This window comes from Notolepis coatsorum, assembly GCF_963971535.1.
Source record: "Notolepis coatsorum genome assembly, chromosome: 1".
NCBI classification, from domain to species: domain Eukaryota; kingdom Metazoa; phylum Chordata; class Actinopteri; order Aulopiformes; family Paralepididae; genus Notolepis; species Notolepis coatsorum.
Window position 1 is genome coordinate 170290892 of NC_140165.1, and position 19516 is coordinate 170310407.

The following is a 19516-nucleotide window of genomic DNA, read 5'->3' on the forward strand; positions in this document are numbered from 1 at the left end:
TGTCCAGATATATATATGTATGTTGCATATGTCATTATGAATTGAAAATGGGGGACCCTGATGTAAACAAGACGAAAGTCTTTCTCTGGTCTGCATCCCCTTAACAATTGTGTGTATTGAGCCTTACTCAAGTTCAGTTCAGACTTTATTGTCCCTCAAGGGGAAATTTGTTTTGCAGCAGTGGTAGAGACAACAACAACAACAACAAATAACACAACACAAGAAACATCACATCTTACAGAATCCAACCAGGAAAAAGAAAATGAAAATGCATTACTGTTATTTTAAAGGAAGTTAAGTGCATTTAGTGCCCTGGGGATGTACGAACGTTTTAATCTGTTGCTCTTTAGCCTGGGGAGCCTATATCTCCTGCCAGAGGGGAGGGGGACAAGAGAGGATGGTCAGAGCTGTCTAAGATCGTCTGAGCCTTCCGCAGAATTTTGTCTGTCATAAATGTCTGTCAAGGAAAGCTGCTGGGTCCCAATTATCTTGCTGGCCATCTTGACTATGAATGAATGAATGAATGAAAACTTTATTTAACAGATTGCAGAATGGGTACAATACAGTACGGCTCAATACATACAATTGTTAAGGGGATGCAGACCTGAGAAAGACGTTTGTCTTGTTTCCATCAGGGTCCCCCATTTTCATTCATATAACTATGTTGACCAGACTGTTTTTGTCCTGTATTGACAGGTTGCCATACCAGGAGACAATACAAAAGGTTAAAATGGACTCAACAAAAGATTTGTAAAACAAAACCATAAGTGTTTTGTCCACATTAAAAGTGTTTAGTTTGCGCAGGAAGTAGAGTCTCAACAGGTGAGCCCTTAATTATGGTTAGGATGGTTGGGTGGGAGGTTCTTCTGAAGTCAATGTCCATCTCTTTCGTTTTTGTCACGTTTAACTTCAGGAAGTGGTTGTCACACCATTCTATAAAGTTAGACAGACAGACAGACAGACAGACAGCGTCCACCTACATCTATAATATAACGTCCACCTACATCTATAATAATGTCCACCTACAATATAACTTCCACCTACATCTATAATATAACATCCATGTACATCTATAATAACGTCCACTTACATCTATAATATAACATCCACCTACATTTATAATATAACATCCACCTACATAACATCCACGTACATCTATAATAACATCCACTTACATCTATAATATAACGTCCACCTACATCTATAATATAACATCCACCTACATCTATAATATAATGTCCACCTACATCTATAATATAATGTCCACCTACATCTATAATATAACGTCCACTTACATCTATAATATAATGTCCACCTACATCTATAATATAATGTCCACCTACATCTATAATATAATGTCCACCTACATCTATAATATAACGTCCACTTACATCTATAATATAATGTCCACCTACATCTATAATATAATGTCCACCTACATCTATAATATAACGTCCACTTACATCTATAATATAATGTCCACCTACATCTATAATATAATGTCCACCTACATCTATAATATAACATCCATGATGTACATCTATAATATAACGTCCATGTACATCTATAATATAACGTCCACCTACATCTATAATATAACGTCCACCTACATCTATAATATAACGTCCACCTACATCTATAATATAATGTCCACCTACATCTATAATATAACATCCATGATGTACATCTATAATATAACGTCCATGTACATCTATAATATAACGTCCACCTACATCTATAATATAACGTCCACCTACATCTATAATATAACGTCCACTTACATCTATAATATAACGTCCACCTACATCTATAATATAACGTCCACTTACATCTATAATATAACGTCCACCTACATCTATAATATAACGTCCACTGCCTACTGTTGTCCTGTCCGTCTCTTCCTGATGTTCCGCTAGACATGCAGCCATCTCTCTCTGCCAGACTAAACATCCTGCCCACTCAGCTGTACTCACCGCTGGTCTGGCACAGACTCACCCCGTTGCACAAGCCACACAGTCAGTTCTATCACTATCAACAACAAAACAAATCAAACTTTATCTACCAGCTACGTTCACACCAGCTCGTCACACCAGTGATAACAATGAACAAGATGTGATTATAAAGTCTGGGTGCCATGTGTCATACTTCTGATGACGTGAGCTAATGCTACAAACAACAAACAAACAAACAAACAAACAAACAAACAAACAATCCAAACTAAACGGCTCTTATTGGAAACAGCAGTGTGTGTGCACAATCTACTGGCTTTAATTTGGTCTAATTAGAGAATTACTGACTGGAGCTTTTTAATATTCCCTCTAGTCTAATGCTAAGTCACACATCATACAGATTCATACAGCCACATAAGACAGTTTTAGGGTTAAATAATGAACAAGTCTGCAGTAGCCAGAGCCAAACAGAAAGATTTATGCTACCGAGGTCACTGAGGCTAATGTTGCAATGTTTTTTGATACAAGGCTTTGACAGAAGACTACTGTATATCATCACAGAATGCTGACTGCTGTTATCGCAATCTGACAACCATACATTTACAACAGAGTCCGACAGGGACCAGCGCAAGGTCGTGAGCGTTGTATAAAATAGATTATAATAATTAAAAAATAATCGATTTCCATTAGGGATGTCCTGATACCAGTATCGACATACATTAAATGTCAGCAACAGTGTCATGTTATATATTTAATGTGTTACAGTCAGAAAGGATGAAAATAAAACATGTTTTAAAGTCATTGTTGGAACTGTAATGATTATTATTAAGTATTCATATTATGACTTGGTATTGGCAAGTATCCAAATATAAGTACTTGTATTTGTACCGACATCTCTAATGTCCATATTAATTATGATCAGAGGAGAAGTCAGAACGGGGGACGGTAGCGAGACTGACAAGGCCTCAGCGGGTTAATAAGTCTCCTCAGACACCTGGGACCATGTTGGACAGACACTAAGCCCTGCAGACCCGTCCATCAGCACTCCAGCTCTAGGAAGATTCAGCCAGCAGCTGGCGTGGAGTCAAACCAGGCCATTTTAATTACATGCAGAGAAAAATATCCCAGTCGAGAACTAATTACTTTGCGTCAGTATCTTCTCGGACATGGACGGTTTGTTTTGAGAAGCCTGGCAGGTCACTCCCCCCGGTCCTGTGTGATATTCACGCTGCATAAGCACACCTCAATCACTAGCGCGGAGGACGGGGGCTCTTGGCAGTCCACCACTGCAACCGCATGCCGGAATAAGTGAAGGCATTCAGGGCCGGCCATGAGGCCTGCGCCAACACTAAGATGTCTGTGTGCGTTACTGTAGCTTCTACACATGCATTAGTGCATCTGTGTGTGTGTGTGCGTGTGCGCGTGTGGAAGGCGTGCGAACGCGGATGTGCACGATGTGTACGAGTGTCAATAAGTGAGCTCACATACTGCTCACAAGCACGGCTTTCATACTGCAGTCGTGGGGGAGAAAGAGACACCTTACAATGTCTCAGCAGCTCCTCGACCACAGCTTAGCGTTTGTGTATGGTTTCCAGAGTGGAGTTTACTCAGTGCTGATGTGGTGCACGGATCTGGTCTAAACCTGCCTTACAGAAGGGATACAAGCATGTTGTGACACTCATGTATTTTTGTGGTGCCCAGTCTGAAAACACAGAGCTGCATGTTTCTCTCCCTGATGAGAGGAAAAAGTACGCCAGCAGCCGTTTTGACATTTGTGATTTGTATTACGATTTTATCCAAAGTACCTTATATAGTACCGTGATCGCATACATTACTTTTAGCATGGGTGGTCCCAGTGGGAATCAAACCCCCAACCCAGGCTGTGTTGCTGCTATGCTCTAACTCTATGTCGGGGGGTGACAGTGGCTCAGGAGGTATAGCGGTCGTCTGGTAATCAGAAGGTTCCCGGTTCGAGACACTTAACCCCCTGACTGCTCCCGATAAGCAGGTTGGCACCGTGCATGGTGGCCTCCGCCGTCAGTGTGTGAATGTGTGAGTGACTGCGTGAGTGTGAGGCATAGGTTGTGAAGTGCTTTGGATAAATGTCCATGTATTCACTGTTATATAAATGTCCATGTATTCACTGAGCTACAGTACAAGACACACATGTATTCACTGAGCTACAGGACATGTATTCACTGAGCTACAGGACATGTATTCACTGAGCTACAGGACATGTATTCACTGAGCTACAGGACATGTATTCACTGAGCTACAGGACATGTATTCACTGAGCTACAGGACATGTATTCACTGAGCTACAGGACATGTATTCACTGAGCTACAGGACACACATGTATTCACTGAGCTACAGGACATGTATTCACTGAGCTACAGGACATGTATTCACTGAGCTACAGGACATGTATTCACTGAGCTACAGGACATGTATTCACTGAGCTACAGGACACACATGTATTCACTGAGCTACAGGACATGTCTTCACTGAGCTACAGGACATGTATTCACTGTTATATAAATGTCCATGTATTCACTGAGCTACAGGACATGTATTCACTGAGCTACAGGACATGTATTCACTGTTATATAAATGTCCATGTATTCACTGAGCTACAGGACATGTATTCACTGAGCTACAGGACATGTATTCACTGAGCTACAGGACATGTATTCACTGTTATATAAATGTCCATGTATTCACTGAGCTACAGGACATGTATTCACTGAGCTACAGGACATGTATTCACTGAGCTACAGGACATGTATTCACTGAGCTACAGGACATGTATTCACTGAGCTACAGGACATGTATTCACTGAGCTACAGGACATGTATTCACTGAGCTACAGGACATGTATTCACTGAGCTACAGGACATGTATTCACTGAGCTACAGGACCACACAGAGTATTATGAGAGCTAGGTTGCACTTTTGCAACAAGGTGGTAAACTTTGGGTAAAAAAAGCTTTCTTAAATAGGTAAATCACAGAACCTGTCTACCAGGCTGACCGCAGGTTTGGACTTACAGACTCTGGGGCTTTGATGAAGAGCTTGGTTCGTCCCAGCTGGTACTGTTCCTGGTCCATGTTGACGGAGCGCAGCACGTGGACCACTCCTTGTTTCTCTTCTCCTTGCCATGTTGGCCAAGACTCTTTGGTCAGGATGGCGTACCTGATGGATGAGGAGAGGACCGGATATATATCATTAGAATGACATGTGATCCGCTGTGGGCCACCGTGTGGAGGACAGATACAGAACATGCACTGAGCCTGGCTCCACACAGTAACAAGATAACCACAAGCCTGGCTCCACACAGTAACAAGATAACCACAAGCCTGGCTCCACACAGTAACAAGATAACCACAAGCCTGGCTCCACACAGTAACAAGATAACCACAAGCCTGGCTCCACACAGTAACAAGATAACCACAAGCCTGGCTCCACACAGTAACAAGATAACCACAAGCCTGGCTCCACACAGTAACAAGATAACCACAAGCCTGGCTCCACACAGTAACAAGATAACCACAAGCCTGGCTCCACACAGTAACAAGATAACCACAAGCCTGGCTCCACACAGTAACAAGATAACCACAAGCCTGGCTCCACACAGTAACAAGATAACCACAAGCCTGGCTCCACACAGTAACAAGATAACCACAAGCCTGGCTCCACACAGTAACAAGATAACCACAAGCCTGGCTCCACACAGTAACAAGATAACCACAAGCCTGGCTCCACACAGTAACAAGATAACCACAAGCCTGGCTCCACACAGTAACAAGATAACCACAAGCCTGGCTCCACACAGTAACAAGATAACCACAAGCCTGGCTCCACACAGTAACAAGATAACCACAAGCCTGGCTCCACACAGTAACAAGATAACCACAAGCCTGGCTCCACACAGTAACAAGATAACCACAAGCCTGGCTCCACACAGTAACAAGATAACCACAAGCCTGGCTCCACACAGTAACAAAATAAGGCAGTCAAAGTCACTGGCCCAACATGCCACATGCCCGTCAACACCAGAGCTCTTGTAACTCAGGATGGACTCAACCGGCCATGAGCTTTGTCCTAGGTCAAGGTTGTGGATTCTCTACACTGCGAAAACCACAATCTTAACAAGAATCTTAAAATCTTATTTTCAGAAAACAAGTGGAAAAACGTTCTGCCAATGGGGTGAGAAAAATGCACTTGTTTCAATTGGGATGCAACAGTTGTGATTGGAGGATCAAGAAAAGAGGGCGGGGCTTGAGATTGTCAACTGAACTAGTTTCAGAAATGAGGCAGGTCACTCCTTCAGTTTCAAGATAAGCTTGCTTGTTTTGAGAAAATCCTTGAAACAAGTTAATTATCTTGGAACACGTGAAATTGTCTCACCCCACTGGCAAATAAAAATCACGATTTTGAGACTCAATTAAATGACTTGTTAAGATGTTAGTTATTTGTTTGTAACTCCTGTGAGCATTGGTGGACAGACACAGAATAAGTCACAGCCACATCAAACACAATACATCTCTGCCTATGTGGGATTGACTAGTTACTGTAAATATAGAAGCACCTTCTCATGCCACTTACACAATTAGAAAGGTGTGATCAGTAAAGCACAAATCTCCACCAGGCAGCATGCCAGACATTTCCTCTCTCTCACAGAGCAAACAAACACGCCTACAATATTTAACAAATGCAGACACCATCTATTACCATTAATTATAATTATCTGTGTCCAAACACACTCACACAACATACACAAAGATCTGTAAAAAACAATTAAAAATTAAAAGCCCAACTGTGTTGACAAGTCACTAGCCTACCAAGGACAGCTGACAGACAGTAGCCTAGTCACTAGCCTACCAAGGACAGCTGACAGACAGTAGCCTAGTCACTAGCCTACCAAGGACAGCTGACAGACAGTAGCCTAGTCACTAGCCTACCAAGGACAGCTGACAGACAGTAGCCTAGTCACTAGCCTACCAAGGACAGCTGACAGACAGTAGCCTAGTCACTAGCCTACCAAGGACAGCTGACAGACAGTAGCCTAGTCACTAGCCTACCAAGGACAGCTGACAGACAGTAGCCTAGTCACTAGCCTACCAAGGACAGCTGACAGACAGTAGCCTAGTCACTAGCCTACCAAGGACAGCTGACAAGACAGTAGCCTAGTCACTAGCCTACCAAGGACAGCTGACAGACAGTAGCCTAGTCACTAGCCTACCAAGGACAGCTGACAGACAGTAGCCTAGTCACTAGCCTACCAAGGACAGCTGACAGACAGTAGCCTAGTCACTAGCCTACCAAGAACAGCTGACAGACAGTAGCCTAGTCACTAGCCTACCAAGGACAGCTGACAGACAGTAGCCTAGTCACTAGCCTACCAAGGACAGCTGACAGACAGTAGCCTAGTCACTAGCCTACCAAGGACAGCTGACAGACAGTAGCCTAGTCACTAGCCTACCAAGAACAGCTGACAGACAGTAGCCTAGTCACTAGCCTACCAAGGACAGCTGACAGACAGTAGCCTACATGTTAGGTGGGTCTTAAGTGTAGGGGGCGGGGCAAATGTAGACCAATGAAAGCAGATCTCCCTGCACTATTCCCATTATACTATTACACTAGTACACTATCATACTATTACACTGTTACACTATTACATTATTACACACCATTATACATGATTACACTATTATACATTACTAAGGCTGTCAAAGTTACAGTGAGCTGTAGAGCAATTGCGCCACCGTGTGTTCTACATCGTTAACAGCATCATTAATAATTAGATTGACCACTGACAGTGTATGAATGAATGAATGAATGAATGAATGAATGAATGAATGAATGAAAACTTTATTTAACAGATTGCAGAATGGGTACAATACAGTACGGCTCAATACACACAATTGTTAAGGGGATGCAGACCTGAGAAAGACGTTTGTCTTGTTTACATCAGGGTCCCCCATTTTGAATTCATATAGACATTTATGACATACACAACATACATGACATTTATGGCATAGGGACATATAGGTATTTAGTACTGATACATTTGTGTGTAGAGAGATTGCATTTGATAATTCTATCTAGAATTGAACGAATGAGTGCAGATTAAAAAATTACTTTTAACATGGGAGTGGAGCTGATGAAAACGGACGGCAGGCACAACGTTGTTACCCTATACTAATAACTTTTAGCGTTTCAAATCATAATCTTTTGACATAATGAAAATATATGTAAAATGAAGATACGGACCCAATTTCATGAAATAATAATAAACAGACACCGCTGTGCTCACACACACACACAAAAAAAGTCAAGAAAGTAGAAAACGGTACCAGGGAGTGACAAGGGTTAAGCATGGGGGCATGGCTAACCTGGACCAATGAAAGTAGTAGTCTGTACCGAGTTAATTGACACATCCAATGACAAGTCTCTACAACAGGTTCATGAGATGTGAAAGGGGTGGGGCTTATTTCAATGAACAATGATGGAAATTCTTCATAAATGTTTTTAATGAGTAGGTATAGCAACAAAAATAGGTTCACTATGGCATTTCCTTGTTGTAAACAATGGCCACAGAGCTGATTCCTGAAGGATCTGAGCAGCGAACCTATGTAGTATTGCCCTCTTGCGTTCAAAGGGTGTAACTTCATACTGAACATGTATTTCAATGGGCAATGATAAAAATCAACTCAAAGGCGCGGCTGGGTAGCGCAGTGGACTAAGCACTCGCCTACAACCGCAGAGACTCTGGGATCAAATCCAGCTGTCAGCGGTACCTGCGGCTTGGTCAGTCATCCCTACTAACACAATTGGCAGTGTTAGCAGGTGGGAAGCCGTGGGGTATGTATCTTGGTCGTTGTAAACTGCGACTCCTACTGGTTCAGCAGGGAGGGGATCTGGGGGAAATAGTGTGAACCTCCGCACACGTTACGTTCCCCCAGTGAAACTCTGGTGAAAAGAAGCGGCTGGCGATTCCACATGTATCGGAGGAGGCATGTGGTAGTTCTACACCCTCCCCAGGCCGACAGTGGGGCAATGCGCGCAACGACCAGGAAGGGAATTGGCATAACGACTAAATTGGGATGGGTGAAAAATACAGAAAGCCCAAAAAGGAATAGAATAAAAAAAGATAATAATAATAAATCAACTAAAATAATATACTTGTCGTTGACCAATTGGAAAAATATTCCCAAATTCAGCTCCTTAGCCTGCTGTCAGCCTATGTGCAGCAAATCGTCCCTGTAGTTTGCTAGATTAGCTGCGGACAGATAGAATCAGGCAAGATAGAATCAGACAGACACATACACACACACCTGATTACATGATCGCCCCCCAGGCTTCCGCTAGGTGGAGATAATAATACGCTACACTGACATCAACAACAGTAGCACTGAGCCCCCTCTGCTGTGTGCTTTAGCTGTGTCTTTCCTCAGCATACAGCCTGTTCCTTCAGCTCTGCCAACACCAACATTAGTTAAGTGAGCACTTCCTGATTGCCATGCAGTGCTGACCCAGAGAGAGAAAGAGAGAGAGATAGAGATGGGGGGGGGGGGGGGGGGGGCGGGGGGGTAGAGACGCACATACACATCCCACCCTGCTCACTGGGACAAGAGTAGCTACTGTCGTTCTGAGGGCCAATCACAGCAGATCTAGGGGTATCTTACCTGTTGAGGAACTTCTTGAAGATTCTGCGGTAGGCGTAGCCAGCACGCCTCACCCTGATGTTCTCCTTCAGGCCCAGGTATTCCACCTGATGCTTCACTCTGAGGAGAGACACCAGACATGCACTTTGAGCAGGGGACAAAGTGTACAGAGACAAATGGACCAAGTGTCTCACACTCTCCAGTATACAGTATCACAGAGACAACTACACAGTAGGGATGGGCATCGATTTTCTAATAGTTATTCAATTATAAAAAAATCGAATTGTTTATCGTTTTGTCTCAAAAAATATATTTTCCTTTGTTTTTACCGACACCTACATTGATAGGGAACCTTATTAACCGTCACCTTGCTGAACGGCATGCTGGGTACAGCTCGCTAGCTAGACAGGTAGCTTGTATCCTTTCGGCAACCAACCCTCCCTTCCGCGTTGCTCTGATTGGCCAGCGATCTACGCATGCGCATGAGCCCCGATGAGCCCCTCAGGCAGGCAGGAATACTAAACTCGAGCTAACCTAATTTATACAAATGGAAGTATTGATTTCGCCGTAACAAATCATTAAAAAAATATACCGTTAACTAGAATATGTTGTTTCTTTACACATATGTTGGATTATGTAATTGGTTTGTCATGACAAACCAATAAAAAAATCGTGCATTACCCGGTGGTTATCCTATTATATTAACATAGCTACAACAACACACAGTAACGTTAATATAATTACATGCATCATTGTTTACAATGAACGGTGGGGCTAATCGAAAGGACTGGACACGGACAAGTTAAACAGCAATCAATTAATTTAATATAACAGGTAGTTCGAGCTGCATTTTTGTGCCTACAACCACACCACAGCCACAGGGATATTAACCACCGGTTAATTCGCGATTTTTCATGACAAACCAATTACATAATCCAGCATATGTGTAAAGAAACAACATATTCCAGTTAACGGTATATTTTTTAAATGATTTGTTACGGTGAAATCAATACTTCCATTTGTATAAATTAGGTTACCTCGAGTTTAGTATTCCTGCTTGCCTGAGGGGCTCATCGGGGCTCATGCACGCGCAGGCGGAGCGTAGATCGCTGGCCAATCAGAGCAACGCGGAAGGGAGGGTTGGTTGCCGAAAGGATACAAGCAGACAGGTAGCATAACTGTCACATTGCTGAACGGCATGCTGGGTACAGCTCGCTAGCTAGACAGGTAGCATAACTGTCACATTGCTGAACGGCATGCTGGGTACAGCTCGCTAGCTAGACAGGTAGCATAACTAGGCGTGTTCGAGATTGGCGAGGCGGACGCAGATCTGCGCAGTTTTTACTACGGCCTTGCCAGTGATGTACCTGAACGCGTTCGTATTTTGGGCGAACGTGAACTGAACGTACTGATTATCCGCTAAATGAACGTTATTGAGAACGCGTTCATTATCAGCGTCTTACAAGATGGCGCCGCTATGCCCGGTCGCCTGTCTGTTCGCTCCGTCGAGATTGTGCTTACTTTTGTTAATATTTATAGTTTTAAGAGTTTTGTCTGTACCAACAGTAGGTGCATTTAATGTGTATGACCGTCAGTCACTTATAGACATCGGATTACGGGAAACTTATCGATTGGATTACTCCCTGAATCAGCTTTCCGAACCGCAGCAATGGCCTGTGGAAATTCTCAGAACAATGGGACCAGATCCTGAACCCAGGAACAAAGGAATCACCAGGCGGCGAGGGAAGAGAGCTGGGATCCGTAACAGGCTGAGATCCAGACGACACCGAACACCACTACCCAGTATATTGCTAGCCAATGTACAATCAATTGACAATAAACTGGATGACATCCGAGCAAGGATTCAATACCAAAGAGACGTTAGAGACTGTAACGTTCTCTGCTTCACCGAGACGTGGTTGACGCCGGACGTCCCAGACCACGCCATACACCCGGCCGAACACTTCTTCATCCACCGCAAGGACAGATCAGCATTGTCCGGAAAACAACGTGGAGGAGGTATTGCCTTCATGTTTAACAACAATTGGAGCGATCCAGCTAACGTGAAGGAATTATCGAACCACTGCTGCCCAGACCTGGAATATATAACCATCAATAACCATCGTCCTTTCTTCCTCCCGAGGGAGTTAACGGCGATCATCCTTGTAGGAGTGTATATTCCACCGCAAGCCAGCAATGGTGCCGCGCTCTCCAGGCTTCACGACGAGGTAAACAAACTCCAGGCAGCGAACGTTAATGCCACCATCATAGTGGTGGGTGATTTCAATAGCGCCAATCTGAGAAAGGTATTGCCTGACTTCTATCAGCATGTGACTTGTAACACCAGAGGCGGTAACATCCTAGATCACTGTTACACGCAATTCAAAGGTGGATACAAGGCTCATTCTGCTAGTGGCTTTGGTAAATCAGATCACGCGTCCATTTTCCTTTCACCAAAGTACAAACAAAGAATCAAAAGCACTCCCGTAGTCTCGCGAGAGGTGCAGAAATGGGATTTGACGTCAGAGGAGACGCTACAGGCTGCGTTTGACTGCACAGACTGGAGCGTGTTCCGCGACACAGATAACATTCATGTCTACACGGAGACAGTGCTGGACTATGTTCGTACTATGGTGGAAGAAACAATCCGCACTACCAAAATGAGAGTTTACCCAAATCAAAAACCCTGGGTAGACAAATCCGTCCGTGAAGCTCTGAGAGCGCGCACCAAAGCATACAACGACGGCCTAGTGGCAGGCAACATGAATGACCACAAGGTGGCGCGATACAACGTAAGGAGGACAGTGACAGAGGCCAAACGACGCTACAAGGATAAAATTGAACTCCAGTTTGAACAGGCTGACTCTAGAGCTATGTGGCAGGGGCTCAAAACGATGACAGACTACAAAGGCGCCTCCCTCAAACTGAACAGTGACATCTCCTTAGCAAATGACCTCAATACCTTCTATGCGAGGTTTGATGCTGGTAATAACAACACCAGCCCACAAGCCACGGCAATGGGGGGGGGGGGGGGGGGGGTCGGCTGCTGATGGAGACGCAGTGTTCAGGGTAACAGAGCATGAGGTGAGGCGGACCTTTAAAAAAGTGAATATCAGGAAGGCAGCAGGTCCGGACGGCATCCCCGGCCGCGTCCTAAAAGTCTGTGCCGACCAACTGGCCCCAGTATTCACTGACATATTTAACCTGTCCTTAGAACAGGCTGTCATCCCCACCTGCCTGAAGAAGTCCACTATTATCCCTGTACCCAAAAAATCCAAGCCTGCTTGCCTCAACGACTACCGCCCTGTAGCTCTCACCTCCATAGCCATGAAGTGCTTTGAGAAGCTAGTAAAGGGCTACATCTGCTCCTCCCTCCCCATCAACATGGACCCCCTGCAATTTGCATACCGCCCCAACAGGTCCACGGAGGACGCCATAGCCCATGTGCTGCACACAGCAGCATCACACCTGGACAAGAGGCAGGGGAACTATGTGAGAATGCTATTCATCGACTACAGCTCGGCATTCAATACCATAGTCCCCTCCATACTCATAGCCAAGCTCAGGGACCTGGGCTTGGGCTATGACCTCTGCCAGTGGGTCTTGGACTTCCTGACTGGCAGACCCCAGGTGGTGAGAGCAGGCAACTGCACCTCCTCATCCATCACCCTCAACATAGGGGCCCCCCAGGGCTGTGTTCTGAGTCCCCTCCTCTACTCCCTGTACACACACGACTGTGTGGCTCAGCGGAGTAGCAATACAATCGTCAAATTTGCTGACGACACAGTGGTGGTGGGCCTGATCTCTGCCAACGACGAGAGGGCCTACCTGGAAGAGGTCAAGGTCCTGGCGGGATGGTGCCAGGAAAACAGCCTCTCCCTGAACGTCAGCAAAACAAAGGAGATGATTGTGGACTTCAGGAGGTCGGGGGTCAAGGACTACAGCCCCCTCAGCATCGACGGGGCACCGGTTGAGAGAGTCAACAGCTTTAAGTACCTCGGAGCCTACATATCCGAGGACTTGACATGGACCACACACATTAACAGTGTTGTGAAGAAGGCACGACAACGCCTCTACTTCCTCAGGCGCCTAAGGAAGTTCCAAGTCAGCCAGAAGATCCTTAAGAACTTCTACTCATGTACAATAGAGAGCATCTTGACCGGCAACATCACCTCCTGGTTTGGGAATAGCACTGCAAAAGACCAAAGCAGACTACAAAGAGTGACACGTTCAGCCGAACGCACAATTGGAGGGGGGCTCCCCACCCTCCAGAACATTTACTACAAGCGTTGCAAGGGCAAGGCTAAGAGAATCATTAAAGACTCCAGTCACCCGAACAACTGCCTCTTTGAACTGCTGCGGTCAGGCAAGCGATACAGGAGTCTCAAGGCGAGCACAGAAAGACTCAGAAGAAGCTTCTATCCCCAGGCCATCAGGCTGCTAAACGAACAATGAATGAACACTACACAACAACAACCACCAAACGCACATAGCACACACATCCACACGCACACACTCACTTTAAACAAACACACTGTAGCACCCACTCCACACACTTATAGCACACACCCACTTTAAACAAACACACTGTAGCACCCACTCCCCACACTTTATATTTATGGATGAAGGATTGCACTACAACTCGTACACCTTACTGTAAATTGTACCTAAAATTGTACCTCATCCCATTTCTGCTTTGCACTAGATAGTACTGTACATTAGTACACTGCATAGTATTGTGTATTGTATATTATATGGTAACTCAGAACATTGTACATATGTCTATACCGAACACTGTGACCTCATTTTCTTCTTCTAAATTCATGCTATATTATGTTATTATGTTATTTGATACTATCTTGTCTAGCACAGTCTCTGGAGCGTAACAGTAAGAAGCATTTTGTATGAAAGTATTCTGTACTTCTGTATGACAACTATTAAAGAACTTGAACTTGAACTTGAACCTCTCAGAGCCACGCTCAGCCTTCAGAGCCAGGCCCCACAGTACCTCTCAGAGCCACGCTCAGCCTTCAGAGCCAGGCGCCACAGTACCTCTCCAGCGACTGCTCCACGCAAATGCATGATGGGAAACAACTTGCGACGTCTGCGCAAAGCGCCTATTGGCTCCGAAAAGTTGTCAGTCACCAGCCACAAGAGGAAGTTATGAGACGTTTGATTGATTGATTGATTGAAAACTTTATTAACCGATTGCAGAATGGGTACAATACAGTACGGGTCCCATCTACCCGTCTATCCCCTCTATCAGATAGATTTATTATTATTATTAGATACAGGAGTTTGGGTACCAAGAGCTTCTTCAAGTCGATTCTACAGACGGACTGTTTCTATCATCGGAATTAAATAATTATAATGATAATAAATACGACAATTACGTTTTGCATTTATAGTCATGACTCAATGAGCAATCTGAGCATTACCGCTCTATGTACAGTATACTTCTCTAAGCCGTCTGGCTCAGTTAACAGACTAAAATAGATTAACGAATTCCATATAAATCTATAGTTCATTAACGATGCAGCAGCTGGTACTGTATTACACACACACACATACACTGCTGAATAATTCTGTTTTGCCTCAATATATACTGTATATATAATTCTGTTTTGCCTCAATATATACTGTATATATAATTCAGTTTTGCCTCAATATACAGTATATATAATATATTGATGCAAAACAGAATTATTCAGCAGTGTGTGTGTGTTGTGTGTGCGTGCGCGCGCTGCGGTTGGCAGGATCGCGCAACAAGTTGGTATATATAACAATATATGGTATATTATTAATACAGTCTAGTGTGCAGTGTGATGACAATACATTTGAATCTAATCTAAGTGTGCATGCGGCCCTCGCATTATAATGAGCTGGACAGGTGTGTATGTGTGTGCGCGAACATGAACGCGATATCTGCCATGCGAGACTAGGCGAGCAGGCTGTAGTCAAATCTGAAGTGTCCGACGTTCTGACTCCTCCCCCGGCTGCACTAGTCTACTCTCGTCTACTTTCGAGGCGAGCCGAAATCAATCTCGAACACGCCTATAGTCAGTCATATTGCTGAACGACATGCTGGGTACAGCTCGCTAGCTAGACAGGTAGCATAACTGTCCGTTAACAGCTGGGAGAACAGAAAAGAAAGATGAAGAAAGACACTGGAGATGTTACATGGTAGCAACGTTTTGTATGTTTGCGATGTTGTTTCACACATTTCAAGCATCAGTGATGTAACTTTTAGAATTAATGCTTTACGTTCACTTGGTCTGCTAGCGTTAGCTGTTAGCAATGACAGCAGCCGGCTAGCTCGCTTGTTAGATTATCTCACATTTACTATTAACACTTTCTGTGCCAACCACGTAATATTACGTGTTTGCTCGCCAGCGGTTGAGCGCCAAACACGTAATAATATGTTTTTAGATCCTTTGATCTTTTTCCTCTGATCATCCGGGTCATTCTAGCCGTCCCTGGGTCGTTTGTATAAATTGGAATTGCAATGCCGATCACCAGGTGGCAGTATCGTCTGTGTCTGAACTGGAATTGCACTGGCGTGGATACACGTCTTCCTTGTAGGGGCTCCTCCTCCTGCTTGAACAGAGATCACATTGATCGCCTCAAAATTCCGTTGCCTAAGCGTATTTTACCATCGAAACGTGTATAGACATATACACTGGTAATCGCGATGGCAATGCGATCACTTGGAATTATTCTTTTTGGAATACCTTCTGGCTAAGGTATGGTATATTCTATGTCTATTTTACGAACCTGAAACGTGTTTTTCTAACGATCACAGTTCTGTGTTTCACCGGACGTAAAACATGCTCGGCAAACACAATCACAGTTTTGAGTTAAAACGACCCCCCCCCCTCTTTTGTGAAGGTACATATGTACATGTTATATACCTTTGATTTGGGAGTATTTGGGGGTTCAGGGAATCAACCAGAACGATTTGGGCGTATTGCACATAACACGTTTTATCTCGCGATCTATGAAAAAAGACTGGATTATCTTGGAAAAGCGCGATGTTTAGCATGTAATAAACTACAAACTACAGTGTGTAGAAACAAACTATCTTTTCCATGTTGCACTACAAGTAGTGTCTGTCAAATGAGCCACACCATTGTCTCCACAGCTATAATACAGAACACACACACAGCTTCGCAAACATAGTGAAACACAGCGGAAACAACTATTTTAAGCTGGCCATCTAGCGGTAGAGATGGATAGAACGGCTGGCGCAGAAAGTATTAAGTAAAAACAAAACCATATGTAAACGTGGAAGCTCAGACATGAGCATCAACAATGTAACTTTTGGAATGAATGATTTTGTTCCTAGAAATAACGTTAGCCTGCGACTCCTAAATATCTAGCTGTTAGCAATGACAGCAGCCAGCTAGCTTGCTTATTTGATTATCTCACGTTCGCCATTAAGTAGAAACGAAATCATGTTAACGTGTGTGGGGGGGGGGGGTTTGATTAGTATTTGAAAAGCTATTTTGTGAGTTGTGCCCATCCCTGCTACACAGCTAAGCCTGACTCAGCTAAACGTCGATATTCCTAGTTGAATTTGATTTCTGCATTGGCCCTATTGTAGAGTTAATGAATGAAATACATCAATTAATTCTGTTTTACGACTCTTTCACGATGACAACTCCATGTGCGGTCGTCCCTCCGACAAAGGAACGGACACTTCCGGGTCATTGTGTGTAAAAGACCTATTTTTCCTCCCAACAAAACCCTTAGAAATCCCCCTAATGCGGTCAGGCTTCCTGTGAAAACGGGGATTCCGGTGCTAATTAAACAAGCCAACCTGAAGCCTTCTCACAACAGGAAGGCCATTAGCCCCTGAACAATACAAGACCATCAGCACATCTACCACCAGGGTCCTGGAACCAAGGAAGAGAACGAGGGAGAGGAGGAAACAGTCCAACACTGACTCAGTCTCAAAAACCACAACACAATATACAGAAATATCAGAAAGACAAAGCAGGTTGAGGTGCAGTACCATCCAAGGACGTATGTTTGGTTTCAACATGGGGGGGGGACACTTTAATTTGGTGGTTCTTCTCAACGTTGAGGGGGACATGTCCCCTGCAACCCCCCCTAAACCTACGCCTATGGTACAATCTCATGTTCGCCTATTTTAGAATGTATATAAGAACTTTACGGAAAAGGGAGAGGGGGGCGGGTTATGAATGAAGAAATGCTGTAAATGCTTGTTGTAAACTCTAGGCCAGGGGAATTCCAGTAAATGTACTCGGCTCACTAGATCTCACAGCTGACGCCGCTGGAAAATGTGCATCAAAGTGGCACGCGGCCTGTCTACGGATTTCATGGCAAGTTGATGCGATCAATTGGGACTATTTATTCACGGTAAATCAATTTTCCGCGTTAACTGTGAATACACAGTAAGAGAAACATGGCGAGTCTTGATTTTGTGAGCATGAGGGGGACCACTGCGACCACATGGGTGTGTGTGTGTCTGTGTGTGTGTATAACCCCTAATAATTGTTGGGTACGGGGTGGGGGGGGGGGGGGGGGGGGCTTACCGGCTCTCCTCCCAGTCTCTGGGCTTCTTGGTCTCGTTGGGTTTGATGCAGCGGATGTAGTGAGGAGTGCACTTCATCAAGGTGCTCACCAGGTCATTGGCTTGTTTCTGTTGAGGTGGAACAGTGGGCGAGAGGACGAATAGGAGGAGGGGGGGGGGGGCGGGGGGTGGTGACGAAGAGGAGGGTTACGAAGAGGATGATGACTATGTGAAAGAGGACAACGTTACAGCCATAAACCCATAGACTATATACTGTTTAATCCCTAGGCATAAACCCATAGAGACTATACTGTTTAATCCCTAGACATAAACCCATAGAGACTATGTACTGTTTAATCCATATTCCCTAGGCATAAACCCAGACTATGTACCGTTTAATCCATATTCCCTAGGCATAAACCCAGACTATATACGGTTTAATCCCTAGTATTAAACCCATAGAGACTATGTACTGTTTAATCTCTAGTATTAAACCCATAGAGACTATGTACTGTTTAATCTCTAGTATTAAACCCATAGAGACTATGTACTGTTTAATCTCTAGTATTAAACCCATAGAGACTATGTACTGTTTAATCTCTAGTATCCCACCTGCAGCTAAATGTGACGAAGACCAGGGAACTGGTTATGTATCTGGGGAGGAGGAGGAGTGCACCTGTGACCCCCGTTTCCATCAGGGGAGTCGATTGGTTGAGGATTACAAATACCTCGGTGTACACATCGACAATAAATTGAACAGGTAAAAACACGCAGAGACACTCTACAAGAAGGGCCAGAGCCCACTCTACTTCCTCAGAAGTATGAGATCCTTCAACGTCTGTACAAGGATGTTGAGGATGTTCTACAAGTCGGTGGTGGCAGGCGCCTTCTTGTACGCTGTGACCTGCTGGGGCAGGTAAGCTGGTCAGGAAGGCCAGTAACGTGGTAGGGGTGGAGCTGGGCTCTCTAGCGGTGGTGGAGAGGAGGAGCCTTGCTAAGCTCCATGCCATCAGGGACAACCCCTCCCACCCACTACACACAGACTTGGCTAGACTAAGACTCCTGAGATGTAGCACTGAACGGCACAGGCAGTCCTTCATTCCAACAGCCATCAGACTTTACAATGCATCACTGTGCCTCACTGCATCACTGAGCACAGGGTGACAGTTACCATCTTCCTGGACTTTTACTTTTAAACCGAACCTAGCACAATGTTACACTTACTGTATAGTTCTGTATATTTTTACTGTATATTTTATATTAGAATGTAACATAGGAAATGTATATCCCAAACCGTATTTTATTCTTAGGTTTATTTTAATTCGTATTCGTGATTTTTGGTTTTGTCTGCCTAAATGTTTTTT

At 44.3% G+C, this 19516-nt stretch overlaps 1 protein-coding gene across 2 annotated transcripts in view; it reads right to left on the reverse strand.

The window, feature by feature from the left end:
- myo1ea (myosin IEa) overlaps positions 1-19516 on the reverse strand; it is a 176467-nt gene that overhangs the window by 20066 nt on the left and 136885 nt on the right. For both annotated transcript variants that reach the window (XM_084334683.1, XM_084334682.1), the window contains exons 17-19: positions 18175-18281; positions 9638-9736; positions 4997-5141 (exon numbers count right to left, since the gene is read on the reverse strand). In XM_084334683.1, coding sequence (XP_084190809.1) covers positions 4997-5141; positions 9638-9736; positions 18175-18281 — 351 coding nt within the window. The remainder of the gene's footprint in view (positions 1-4996; positions 5142-9637; positions 9737-18174; positions 18282-19516) is intronic.